The sequence below is a fragment of the Dendropsophus ebraccatus genome, chromosome 10 (genome assembly GCF_027789765.1).
Source record: "Dendropsophus ebraccatus isolate aDenEbr1 chromosome 10, aDenEbr1.pat, whole genome shotgun sequence".
Classification (NCBI taxonomy): Eukaryota; Metazoa; Chordata; class Amphibia; order Anura; family Hylidae; genus Dendropsophus; species Dendropsophus ebraccatus.
The window spans coordinates 32,511,478-32,525,860 of NC_091463.1; the positions used below are offsets into that span (position 1 = coordinate 32,511,478).

General features: G+C 43.5%; 1 protein-coding gene across 1 annotated transcript; it reads left to right on the top strand.

Moving 5' to 3' along the window:
* The first annotated feature begins 247 nt into the window (after positions 1-247).
* Positions 248-12,438, top strand: LOC138802677 (caveolin-3-like). The gene is made up of 2 exons (XM_069986233.1): positions 248-414; positions 11,375-12,438. Exons 1-2 carry the CDS (start codon positions 295-297, stop codon positions 11,714-11,716), a joined length of 462 nt encoding a protein of 153 aa, XP_069842334.1. The 5' UTR covers positions 248-294; the 3' UTR covers positions 11,717-12,438.
* Positions 12,439-14,383: the final 1,945 nt, after the last annotated feature.

Consider the following 14,383-nt stretch of genomic DNA (forward strand, 5'->3'; position numbering starts at 1 on the left):
TGCCTTTAATAATACATACGCCTCCCCACATCTCCATACAGCCACATGATTTCAGCTCTGGAATTTGTTGAAAGTTACTAAAAGTAAATCTAGGAAAATGTTGTAGGGTCCCACCCAGTAGAGATGCTGGTTTTGGGATGTTCCTCTGGGGGTATATGGGTAAGGATGAGTTAAGGCAGGGGGGGCGGTTCCTCTGTATATGACAGCACTCTGCTCAGAGCCCCTGCCTTACTAACAGAAACTACAGGACACTGACTGAGGAACAAGTTGGTAACATAGACCAAGTAACAGAATATGGCCCAAATCCAGCAACCGGAGCCAGCGAAAGAGAACAAAACCTACCCAGACACTCTCACCAAGGAGATCGACCTGATACAGAGGGACCCCAAAAATATCAACCAAGATGTGGTGCAGGTGAGAGAGCAAAATTGAAGAAATAAGAATGAGCACAGGAACGTTGCTGTTCACTGCATAAAGGCTATCAGCTGTCTCTCTATCTTACCTATTTATGTATTTATGAGCCTTATTTAAGACGCTGTATCTGTGTAAACAATGAGGGTGGGTTCACGTCACATTTGTGCCCACCTGGGCACCTATACTTCAGCAAAATGGGCTTTTGATGTATTTGTCTTCAGATGGGCATGGGCCATATTCATTTTATCCACCCAAACGAAGTTGGGTAATTTTCTGGGAATATACTGTACAGTACATGTTTTACTGTGATCTGCTATGTTTTTGGGTTGAAGTTAAGGGAAGTGACCGGAAAGTAATCACTAGTTGACTACACTGTAACCTAAGGATTTATGAATGATGTTGATAGATCAGAAATTGTTTGCCATCCAAAATAAATAGTGAATATATTGCATACAGGAAAACTATAGTATACACTTTACAACAATGGTCCACATTTACTAAAGTTTAATTCTTATTCAGTGCAAACTTACCCTGTGATAAATCTGTCGCATTTGACAACTGGTTGATTGATAAATCTTGCGCACCTGAAGACTGTCTAGTTTAGACTATTAGTTGACTTACTTAAAACCAAAATTTTGTGCAAATTTGGAGCATTTTACATGGGTCAGTTATCATCAAGCATTTCTACAATCGCTCATTTAGGATTTTAAAATCCATTGTTATCAGCTGCACATCTCTGCAGCCATGAACATTCATTGTTATTGACTACACATCTCCTGCAGCTAATTGTTTGTGCAGCATGGCAGCGCAAATAATTGTGCAGCCACTGCAAAGGAGCATCGGTCTTGCTAATCAGTGCTCATTCGCGATTACTGATGTCTGAAAATCAATACATGTAGTGATGAGTAGAGCTGATCGAACATCAGAAAATCTTAGATTCTATCGAACTCGAACCTTGTCGAACCTTCCGCATTTGATTCCCGATCCATGGGGAAGGAGAAGACAGCCCGGGTACCGCCTGGAATTCCAAGATTCAGCCTAGTGGAGCCTATTGCTCCATTCCCTGCCACTCCTCCCAGGATGAAAAGCTGGATCCAATCCTGAGAAACTTCTCCCAGTTGTGGCCAGGATGTGCCAGGGTGAAGCAGAAGTGAGCAGAACAGCGCCGAAAGGCAGGCAGCTTGATGAGTGAAGTGCAGATCAAACAAAGCGCTGCTCTCGTTTAGCTGAGCGATTCACTAATCTGTAGATTGCATGCACATTTTACCAAGGTGACACCCTTAAGTGTTTAAGAAAATAATCTAAAACTCATAACGAGAAATGAGTGAAGCGCCTGTCTAAACAAAGCAAAGTGCTTCTTATCAGCCGCCTGCTTTTCAACTCTGTTCCGCTCCCTGGGTGCCACTCCTCCCTGGGTGCCATGAAAAGCTGGATCCAGCCCTGGGAAACTTCTCACAGTTTCTCAGGACTGAATCCAGCTTTTCCCATCACCCATGGAGGAGCGGCAGGAGCGGAACAGAGTTGAAAGGCAGGCGGCTGATAAGCCGCTTGCCAATCAAACGAATCGCTTCCCTTCGTTTAGATGGGCGATTCACTCATGTCTACTCATAACACATGTGGTACAAGTCACTGACTTTTTTTTTGCTGCAAATTACGCCAGAATTTTGCCGGATTTGCAAAAGGGAATCTGAGCTGACATTTTTTTTGGCTTATAGGTTTCCAAGTGTGTACAATCTACCCAATACACATTTCTTTGAAGACAATGGGAAAGTATTGCCTTTACATAGGGAGGGTTATGAATTTTAAGGTATTTCAAATACTCTCAATGTTCAATGTACTCTTCAATGAGACTCCATGGGTTATTCTTTTGCATATTCTTGTTTTCCAGGGGACAATGCACCTAGGAGTTCATTGCATTGAGCGCTTTCACTAGAAGCTGGCAGTGTTATTGTTTGGCTGGTCTACCTGAGATCAGTTATCTGTTTCTCCTATGGCTCTACTAGGCATTGCTCCCACCTAGCTCCCACACTGATGAGGGGCAACACCCCGAAACAGCTGTATGTGGATGGTTACCTAGCCTTGGTTTATCCCTTGTCATTACATTGACTTATAGGGCCACTTAATATGGTGGTTTTGGTGGTTTCCCTGCAGGAGCCACCCCTTGGCTGGGTCCTTCCTGGAGGGATATCTGGCTAGTCCTGTGTTTTTAGACTCTTCAATGAGGCTCCACGGGCTCCTCTTTTGCATATTCATGTTACCCAAGGGGCAATGCACCTAGGATTTCACTGCATTGAGCGCTTTCACTAGCAGCAGGCAGTGTTATCATTTTGCTGGTCTCCCTGAGATCAGCGATCTGTTTCTCTTATAAATACTTTATAGTGACATATGAAACTGTATATGGTATATGATGCTGTTCACTCAGCATCTCACAGTATCCTACCCTGCACTGATGAGGAGCAACAATTCAGTGGCTGCCCAGACACTGATTAACAGGATAGCCACCCATAGGTGACACTGGATGTAATGTAGGAAAGACTGAGATTTCTCCTCTTTTTAAATCTATTCCTGACTTTGGCTGTAATAGGGCTGTTGGTGTAATAGGGCTGTCACTCTCATTTGCATCCAGTTATCTAACTTCTTAATGACAGAGGAGAGCAGGAGGTATGTACATGATAGTGTGCGAGAGATGGAGATGACAGTAGGCACTCTGCCTGCTGTATTTATTAGAAGGTTGGCAGTGGTAAAAAAAAAAAGTCTTGTGGCTGGTAACGTAGCTTGAAGAGTACACTGTATATACATAATTAGCTTTCCTTATTACATAAAGTTTGAATTTGTGTGTATAAATGCCCATTGTTGTATCAGACCAGAAAAACACCCTTGTCCATAGACTATGTTATAGTGCTGCTCCAGTGAATGGGTCTGCACTGCAAAATCAAACACAACCTGTGGAAAAGTGTTTTTCTATTTTTATATAACACTGTAATAAATTGGACTAAAACATTGATGAGCCATACCACTCAAACTGCCAGTTTAAAGGGAAACTCCAGCAAAATATATATATATATATATATTTATTTTTTTTTAAATAAAGTGGTGTAACAGTTTATAAAGATTTATAGTTACTTTTATTTAAAATTGTATCTTCTAGTAATTATCAGCTGCTGAATGTCCTGCAGGAAGTTGTATATTCTTTCCAGTCTGACACAGTTCTCCCTGCTGCCACCTCTGTCTGTGTAAGGAACTGCCCAGACCAGGAGATATGGGGATATTCTACTGCTCTGAACATTTACGGTCAGGGACGGAGGTGGCAGCAGAGAGCATTTTGTCAGATTGGAAAGAATACACCACTTCCTGCAGGACATACAACAGCTGATAAGTACTGGAAGATTGGAGATTTTTAAATAGACATAAATTACAATTCTGTATAAGTTTCTGGCACCAGTGGATATGTTATGACTCATCAAAGTACTTATAGTCCAATGTATTAAAGGGTTATATAAAATAAGAAAACACTTTTACCCAGCCAAATAGAACTAATTCAACAAACTTTTCATACATTTGTCAATAGAATATTCTCAAAAAATTGTGCAAACTAATTCACTTGGTACTAACTAGACATAGGCCTGCACCAGTTTGTGTAACTTCTTAAAAATTTGCAATTGATAAATTGGGTGCAAATCCCGGATTATGCAGATTTTTAGTTATTATAAAAAAATATTATATTATTAAAAATTATTATAAAAATTATTTAAAAACAGGCAAATTAAAAAAGGGGGGGGGTCTAAAAAATATTGGACTGTCTAATACTGGTTCAATATGTCAGCAGCAGGTACTGTAGGTTGTGAGGTGCGGCCTTATCTGGTGTGGACTTGTTTCATTGTGGCCCGGGCATTATTCTGCTGAAACTTCTTCCATTAGGGGATCCTGCTGCTATGAAGGGCGGCTTGTACTTTACAATGTATAAATAGGTGGTATGAGGCCAGGACCCAAGGTTTCTAGCAGAACGGCTAGCCTTCTTCCCATAGCACATTGTGATACCATCTTTTCCTCAGGTAACACACAGTCACCTGACCATTCACATGATGTAAAAGAAAACTTCATTCATCAGATGAGTCTTCCTTTCTCTATTGTTGTGTGGTCCGGTTCCGATACTCATGTGTCCATGGTAGGCACTTTTAGCACTGGGTCAGCATGAGCACTCTATCCATAATCAACACTTAAGGTCCTATTACACGGCCCGTTGAATACTGTAAACGAGCGCTGATCTGTTAGATCGGTGGGTGTTTACTGAGTCTATTACATGGCCTGATAATCATTTAGCAAGGGCCGCACACACATAGTTACCGATGTCCTTGCAGCCCTTGCTTAAACATACATTACCTATACATTACAGTATACATTACCTATCCACGCTCCAGGGCTCCTGGCCAATGATTGGCTGAGCAGCCTGTCAACTCAAACAGGCCACTCTTAAACTGCAGCATGCAGGACCCAAAAAGAAGCCCTGGAGCGTGGATAGGTAATGTCTACTGTTTTCAGGATCATCAGCCACGCATCGCTACCCATAATAGTGATACGCAGCTGACGATTTTAGGTTGATTGTTTTATCGGCTAATTGTTGTCTCTAGGCCGAGTGGGCCGATTATTGCTCCGTGCAATAGGGCCCTTACATGTTCAGCAATTTACTCTTCCCTAGATCAGTGGAACTGAACTGTAAGGGCTAGCCTTCACTCCCCTTGAGCTTTCTGTATGGTACCTACGACCATGTTGCCAGTTGCTTCCTTAGATCACTTTTGGTAGATACCAACATATCAAGAACACCCTACAAGACCTGTTGTTCTAAAGATGCTCTGACCCAGTCATATCATCATTTGCTCAAGTCCTCAAACTTGTCCATTTTTCCTGTTTCCAACATATCAACCTTAATTAGTAGGGATGGTCCGAACCGAGTTCGGTTCGGGTTTGTACAAACCCGAACCCTCGGTAATGATTCCCGCTGTCTGCCCGCTCCGTGCAGCGGGCGGATCCAGCAGGAGGACCGCCTGGAAAACTGGGATACAGCCATAGCCATAGGCTGTATCCCAGTTTTTCAGGCGTTTCTCCCGCTGTATCCGCCCGCTCCACGGAGCAGGCAGACAGCGGGAATCTGCTGCCGAGCGTTCGGGTTCTTACGAACCCGAACCTCAGCAGGTTCGGACCATCCCTATTAATGGGGTTGTTCAGGCTTAGAAAAACATGGCTGCTTTCTTCTAGAAACAGCGCCTTCTCATGTCTTCAGTTAAGGTGTCGTTTTTCAGCTCAGTTCCATTTAAGGTAACACAGTTAATTTCTAATGCCATAACACAACCTGAGGACAGGAGGACAAATTGCTATTTTTTTTTTTCTAATCCTGGATAACCCCATTAAGAACAGACTTGCCACTTGAAACCTAAACCGTTCCCACACAACCTGGTTTTAATCTTTTGAATGGTCCGTGTATAGGTGCATAACAGTATTTGAAACAGAGAACACTGGCATTTATCAAATCTTGTAAAACGGAGCTGGTTGGGTGGGATCGTCGTGGGACATGTTGACATTCTACAGTCAGGCTATGAATTTCCACTTGGGATCCGTGTAAATTTAACACTGCATGCGAGAAGCGCTCCAGTCCCTGTGCGGCTGCCGGTGGGGGCGGCTGTCACACATAGCAGAAGAGGCCTGACAGCTGGAGACTCAGCCCACATACACCTCCGCTCTGAGACACATATATAGAGGGAATTAATGGAATCCTCGTAAATCCCAGCACTAATGTGCCCTTTAAGTGCATCTCACTGCTACACGGTGACCATGCCTGAGCATTAACTCATGTCACCAAGAGGTGGAGCACAAATGTTTCCTCACTGCGCTTGAGCCTTCTGTAGGTGGTGAAGTCAGGAGAATTTGCTAATGTATACTTCTAAATAAAACCTAAAACAGTAAAACAGTGACTTTTTAGGCATACATCAAAATGTATGCCATTAGGTAGACATAATTGACTTATATGCAAAGAAACCAAGTATATAGATTAGAGAAAAAAGTCCTCAGAGTCCGCCAGCCTCGACGGGCCCAGCCAATTGCCTAATGTGTATAGAAGGGACCACCCAACTATCCCTGACACTTAATGTTGCGGCAGAGAAGAATCAGGCATGGTGACTTTCAACTGCTCAATCCATACGTCCTCAGACAGATAAGCCACCACCATCACTCTCCCCATTCAGAACATTTGGGTAAACCAAAGTGATAGCTATCAGCCCAACAACAGCTATTGAAGGTGTTTGGCTACCTTTAAAGTAAAAACAAAACAAAAAAAGTTTTTATTCTATGTAAGCAATTCTGGAGAATATGCAAGATAATGTAGTGATCAATGGTGGCTAAACAGGAAATAATGGAGACAGTTTTGCACTACCTGGCTGTACATGCAATGCCTTTCTGCTGGGCTTGTTTGAGACCTCAAAGCGACTCTATACGCACAATCTGACCCCCCAAACCACTTGTACCTTCGGATAGCTGCTTTTAATCCAAGATCTGTCCTGGGGTCCGTTCGGCAGGTGATGCAGTTATTGTCCTAAAAAACAACTTTTAAACTTGCAGCCCTGTGTCAAATTGGCGTGGCCTACAGTGTGTGTCCGCCCTAGGATTGCAACACCTTCCCGCCCTCCTCATCACTAGGAATGCCCCCGGGCAGGTTTTTTCCTATTCATCACTTGAACACTGCACAGGTGCCTTAAGGATCCAGCTCATGTGCAGTGTTCACACAGGTGATGAATAGGAGAAATTGTTCTTGGGGCATTTCTAATAACGGAGAGGGTGGGGAGGAGGGACGTTGCAAGGCTAAGGCATAGACACTCTAGGCCACGCCAATTTGACATAGGGCTGCAAGTTTAAAAGTTGTTTTTCATGACAATAACTGCATCACCTGCCGAACGGACCCCAGAACAGATCTTGAATTAAAAGCAGTTATCCGAAGGTACAAGCAGTTTGGGGGGGGGGGGGGGGGGAAGGCAGACTTTGGGCACAGAGTCGCTTTAAAGGGTTAACTAATTGTGGGAGCTTTGTCTAGTGGGACCCCCCCAAGGTCTTGAAAATGGGGACCCAAGTTTCCTATTGGAATAAAGTGGTATGTCATGGATGTGTGTTGCTGCTCTGTTCATTCTGTATGGCTGCCACAGAGACAGCCAGCCTCTATACTTGGTTACCTCTGCTTGCTCCCACAAAGAAAGAAGAGAGGAGTGGTGGGGTACTTACTGTTCCAATCTTCTTTGAAGTGAATGTACCATCAGGTACATCACCATATTTTTTTAAATTGATCGGCACTTTTTTTGAAACGCAGTTCAGGTCCTGCACTCTGCACCCGTCTATTCCAGAACACTGGAGGCAGGCACGCGGCCCCCCAGTGTGACGATATGCCCTTCCCTTTGTGATGTGGCACCATTGATTCTAATGGAAAAGACTGTTGTGGGAACCATGCAGCCTTTCAAAGAAAGGACTGCGCCACTGGCATCCCGGCGTCAGCCCCGATAAAGGTAAAAAAGGGCAGTGATGTACCTGATGGTACATACGTTTTAAACACAAATGTAGAGCATATTTTAACTTTGCAAGTGCAATGGGTTTTTAGCACCAAAAAATTGGAACACAAGATTTTGACCTTAATTATTATGTGCAAAACTTTGGCATAGAACAGCTGTCCAAACTTAGACTAGAGTCTACAGATGGTCTGGCACATTTTTAGACTGTCAGTCTATGTTTACACTGTATATGCAATGTGTATAAGTAGAACTGCAGTGTACATCATGGAGGAGGACAGATTAGCAGCATCTTCAGTACACTCTCCATAGTTTAACCCTCTAGACACCACGGTCAATAGCGAAAGTGGCATCTAAACAGTTAGTTGACTTGTGCTGTTCAAAGTGCTTTTCAAAGCCAAGGAGAAAAAACTAAAATATTAAAAACAAAAATTGTTATGGTCGTTAAGTGGTTAAACCATGCACCTAAGCTGCAGTTACCATAGCGGTGAAATAGATTTAAGTATCTAAGCAGTCACACTAAAGAATATAAATAACAAGTGAGCACAACTCAAGGTATGAATCACTGTCCACTACAAGGGAAAGTAGTCTGCCCTTTTTTCATCCCTGGGATGTGTCTGGTATTGCGGCCCAGCCCTGCTCACTTCATTTGCATGAGCTGCGATACCAGATATTGCCTGTGAATAAAAGTGCAGCTGTTTCTGGGGAAAAAAACAGATCTATCCTTCTTATCCTGCACAACCCCTTTAAGGCCATGGATAACCCAGCTAAGAAGTGAGACTTTCCATACCTTTATAATACTTTTTGGGGCTGCAATCACCTTTTATTGGGGTCCTTAAGTGTTATAGAGGAGTGGACAGGGCACAGAAATGCAGTTAAGTCCATGCCTCTGTTACACTTTAGAAAGGCAGTAAAAAGTATATTCTTGGGTAATTGCAACCTCGCACAGCTATAGTAAAGGAATGGATGGTCTCACTAGTTACATAGATATTTATCCATCTAAGAAGTTTGGGACATTAGTTTCCCTTTAAAGCGACCATCCATTTAATGAGTGTAAATCCTTTCTGGTTGTATGTTTTAAAATGCGCCTTGTGCCTTGGTTAGAGCACAAAAATTATCTTTTAATCTGCAGCACTGTGTCATACTGGTGTGTCCAAGAATGTCTGTGCCTCAGGTCTGCGGCGCCTCTCCTTTTTTCCTCCCCACCCTCCTCATCATTAGGAACACCCCCAGACAGCATTTATATTTAGGGCTCGTCTAAACAGTGCACCTGTGTCGCTATAGCACATGTGCACTGTTTAGACAGGTGATGAATAGAAATCCTGCCTGGGGGGGTCCTTATGATGAGGAGGGTGGGGAGGAAGAAAGGAGAGGCGTCGCAGACCTGAGGCACAGACATTCTTGGCCACACGAGTATGACACAGTGCTGCAGATTAAAAGATCATTTATTTACTCTAACCAAGGCACAAGGCGCATTTTAAAGCTACTCTGTACCCACAATCTGCACTTCTCACACTGCTAGGACCTTTGGATAGCTGCTTTTAATCCAACATCTGCCCTGGGGTCCGTTTGGCAGGGAATGCAGTTATTGTCCCAAAATAAAACTACTTTTAAACTTGCAGCCCTGTGTCAAATTTGGCGTGGCCTAGAGCGTGTTTGCCCTAGGATTGCGATGCCCCTCCATCCCTCCCCCCGCCCTCCTCATCCTCAGGAATGCCCCTGGGCAGGATTTTCCCATTCATCACTTTTCTGAACACTGCACAGGTGCCTTAAAGGAACCAATCACTTAAAATTTACTATCCCTATTATCAAAGATTCTCTCTCCCTAAGTCTATCTATGAAGATACAGACTGCCTTTGCAGTCTGTATCTTATTCTTTACCTAATTCCTCTTCCTCTGTGCAGTAATGCTGGGCGCCGCCATCTTAATGACGTCACACTGGAACGCACGTGACGTCATCAAGATGGCGGCGGCCGGCATTAATGCACCGGAACAAAGGAGCAGGTAAAGTATAAGATACAGATTGCAAATGCAGTCTGTATCTTTATGAAGTCTATTTATGAAGATACAGACTACATTTGCAGTCTGTATCTTATACTTTACCTGCTCCTTTGTTCCGGCGCAGTAATGCCGGCCGCCGCCATCTTGATGACGTCACGTGCGTTCCAGCGGTGCGTTCCAGAGTGACGTCATCAAGATGGCGGCGCCCGGCATTGCTGCACCGGAACAAAGGAGCAGGTAAAGTATAAGATACAGACTGCAAATGCGTATTCAAGATGGCGGCGCGCGGCCTTCCTGCACCGAACAAGAGGATCAGGTAAGGTATAAGATACATTAGAAAAAAATCCGAAGCACTCGTTTTTTATATGCAAAAGTGTTCATAAATTTATTAACAGCGTGCAGGAGAGAAGCCAGGAAAATAACAATGCTTTCACTAGCAAGACAATTATTGGATGCAAAGCGACTGTGGACGTTTCGATCCTATCCAGGACCTTTTTCAACGTCGCTGTGGATATGTCTGGTGGGGAGCGCTCCTGGCGCTATCCTTGGGCGTATCAAGCGCTGTGTGTAAAGGCAGTCTGTATCTTAATAAATAGACAAAATGAAGATACAGACTGCCTTTGCAGTCTGTATCTTATACTTTACCTGATCCTCTGGACCGCTACAGCAAGGCCGGCGCCGCCATCTTGATTTAGTCTTTTGCGTTCCAGCGGTGGAACGCAAGTGATGTCATCAAGATGGCGGTGCCCGGCCTTGCCGCTTTGCATGACGGGAGCTTCCTGTCTCGCGCCGGCTCTTTTGAAAAGAGGCGGCGCGCGATAGGAAAGTAAAAAGTAAATATTTTAAAAACACAGCCAAAAAAGTAATCAATTATATTTACAAACATTAAAAAAATAAGTAAATACATCTAATTAGGGAAAACATTTTTTTTTGATTTTCATTGATGATTGGTTCTCTTTCCAGCACATGTGCAGTGTTCATATAGGTGATAAATAGGAGAAATTGTTCTAGGGGCGTTCCTAATGGTGAAGGAGGCGGGGAAGAGGGATGAAGGGGTGTTGCAATCCTAAGGCAATCCTAGGGCACTCTAGGACACGCCAATTTGACACAGGGCTGCAAGTTTAAAAGCTGCTTTTTAGGACAATAACTGCATCACTTGCAAAACGGACCCCAGGACAGATCTTGGATTAAAAGCAGCTGACGGTACGAGAGGTTTGGGGGGGGGGGGGGGGGGGTGTCAGATTGTGGGTACAGTGTCGCTTTAAAAGACACAACCAGTGAGCATTTATTCTCATCAAATGGATGGTACTAGCCATTTGGTAGGTTGGGTTGGTGGATACAGAGTGACTAAGTTGAACAGCCAATATATATGTCCTGCAGTCAAGTGGTATTAATATGTTTATGTTATCTCCTTTCAGGTGGATTTTGAGGACGTCATTGCTGAACCTGACAGCATTCACAGCTTTGATGGGGTGTGGAAAGTGAGCAATACCACCTTCACAGTCACTAAATACTGGTGTTACCGAGTGCTCTCTGCTATTTTTGGCCTACCACTGGCTCTGCTCTGGGGCTTCCTCTTTGCTTGTCTTTCATTCTGTCACATCTGGGCTGTAGTCCCCTGCGTAAAGAGTTACCTCATGGAAATCCAATGCCTGAGCCAATTCTATGCCGCCTGTGTCCGCACCTTCTGTGACCCAATCTTCGAGGCCGTGGGCAAAGCACTGGGTGGCATTCGTGTAGCACTCAGAAAAGAAGTATAAAGGCCAGAAAACTAAATTGACATAGACAGACAATTGGTTACAGCATTTAATAAATACACATTATACAATAAAAGATGACACTGGGTGGAGCTACCACCATAGTGTGCTGCAAAACATTGTTGGTGCCTCTTGAAAGAACTCAATTAACAATATCCTGACGCGAATGGACCAGATTAGGTCAACGTTACTCAATACTAACCCAAAAGAGCACACAAAACAAAATTGGGTATAAGTACCATATTTTATTGGCATTTCTCTGTATGCACAAACAGCTGTATTTTGGTGAGAACTGGAGGAGTATAGAATACAAGGCCTCTGTTATATAGTCTTATGCATCAACAGCCACAGAAGTTCAATGATCAATGTGAAGCCATTCTTCCAAGACTCCACATGGGCCCTGAACACTTCAAGAAGTTCAACTATTCTCCCAAACTTGAGCGTCACAGTAAGGTATGAATAGTGTACAGCTTTTATCATTGGTTACAAACAGATAGGCTTACACACAGAGGGTCTGCAATAAGGCACACCGAGCAGAGAATCATGGGTACCCTAGAGCGCCGGTAACCCAACTGCCAAGAGTGCTTTCTGTTAAGAGTTATGCTGGGAAAAAAAGCGATGACAAAGGGTGATAACACTGTTGAGAAAGGCTGGAAATGATGCACATACAGCAAAATGACTTAACCACAAGCAGGGATCCAAGCAAAACTACAAGAACAGACAATCTAAGAAAAGTGTGAGGTCCGAAGAACCATCAGCTGACTTTTGTGCCATTAATATGGGAAATTTATTGAAACCATTGAAAGTTGCCTTGTTGACCTGAATATCTCATTCCTGTAACAATGGATGATAATAAAAATGTTTTGTGTATATATTGTATGGTTTATTTGGCTGGGGGGGATAGTCAGTCTCCCTATAAAGATACAGATGGTTGCTGCATGTGTTGGCTTCTGACTAGGGAGGGTCCGAACCAAGTTCGGTTCGGGTTCGTACGAACCCGAACCCTCGGTAATGACTCCCGCTGTCTGCCCACTCCGTGGAGCAGGCGGATCCAGTGGGAGGACAGCCTGGAAAACTGGGATACAGCCATAGCCATAGGCTGTATCCCAGTTTTCCAGGCGTTCCTCCCGCTGTATCCGCCCGCTCCACGGAGCAGGCAGACAGGGGGAATCTGCTGCCGAGCGTTCGGGTTCATACGAACCCGAACCTCGGCAGGTTCGGACCATCCCTACTTCTGACATATCATAATAGTCACCCAACATCTCCAATGTTGTAAGTGCAACCATTACCATGATTATTCTATGGTTGGGGAGAAATACGCGGACACCAAACCAGAGGTGTGCCTTCCCCAATGAATCTATTGGCTTGTATATATGCTTGTGCAACTTTTACTAAATATGTTGTTATTTTTGCTTTCTAGCATGCGTATGTGCTTATCATAGTCAGGTTGGTGTACTTGGTGTCTATGGATACAGCTCAGCTCTGTTATGCCCTTATTAAATATAATTGTATGCAGAAAGCTGGATGCTTTAATAGTTTATATTGTGCATGTAGGCATGTGCAAGCCAATAAGTCCATACAAGGTAGGATATCCCTGTGTAATGTACTATGTATATCTGGGTAGGATACAGTATTCCAGAGCTACCACAACCAACCTCTGTCTGTATATAAGCTGCCAGTTTGGGTTCACATTAAAGGGGTTTGATAAATTCCTTTACGTAAGAAGGGTTCCCGATAATAAGTAGATCATAAAGGTGTCCCACTGCTTGTACCCAATTTAAAAATCATAATCTGAGGGGGAACCCAGCAGCAAGTGTTCAAGTTTCAAAGGAAAATGAAGTTCCCACTGAAATCAATGGGTCAGGCAAGCCAAGACTTCCAGAGCTGCAATCTTTGTGCTGCTCTTGGTTCTAGGTCATGGATAAGGATCCTTCCTTCAACTCAGAATCCTCCAAAGTGTTTTGGAGATGCAAATACATCTGTTAAGTAGCCTAAGTTAGGGGTATCAATTGAAATCCTATCAGAAAGGTACACTGACCTATACCGTGACCATGCATGGTCCATTCAAGTGACTATGTTTGGTCCATTTCCAAGCATATACAGTTCTTTTAAAGCCACACTCTTGAGGTCAATAAAAAAAATTTTTAAAAAACATATATGCTCAGAAAAGGATCAAATTAGACCTGGCATGCGTCTTAGTATGCATCAACACTGTAATATAGTATAATTTGCTAGATGTTGACACTGTGCATATAAGGACCAGTCCACACCTATATTCAAGGCTCCAGTTTGAGCCTTGAGTCCGGTTTGCTGAAAAAAGTAACCATGTTGTATTTCCCAATAAAGTGACGAACACCGTGACAGCCGCACAAAGTCAATGGGTTCCATGAAGATAAATATGGCTTAAAGCTGCAACTATCAGTCCACTGTACCCATTTTAAAGGGTTATTTATCAGAAAAACATGGCTGCTTTGTTCCAGAAAGGGCAGAACTCTTATATCTATGAGTTGCTTCTATACTGCAGTTCAACCTCATCAAAGTGGATAGGGTCGTGCTGATGACGTAATGAAACCAATGTCCATAGCCACCAAGAGGACATTTTTATGGGATTTGGAGTCAGATCTAAAATGAAACAATATAACAATACTACAAGATGCCCTAATAAACATA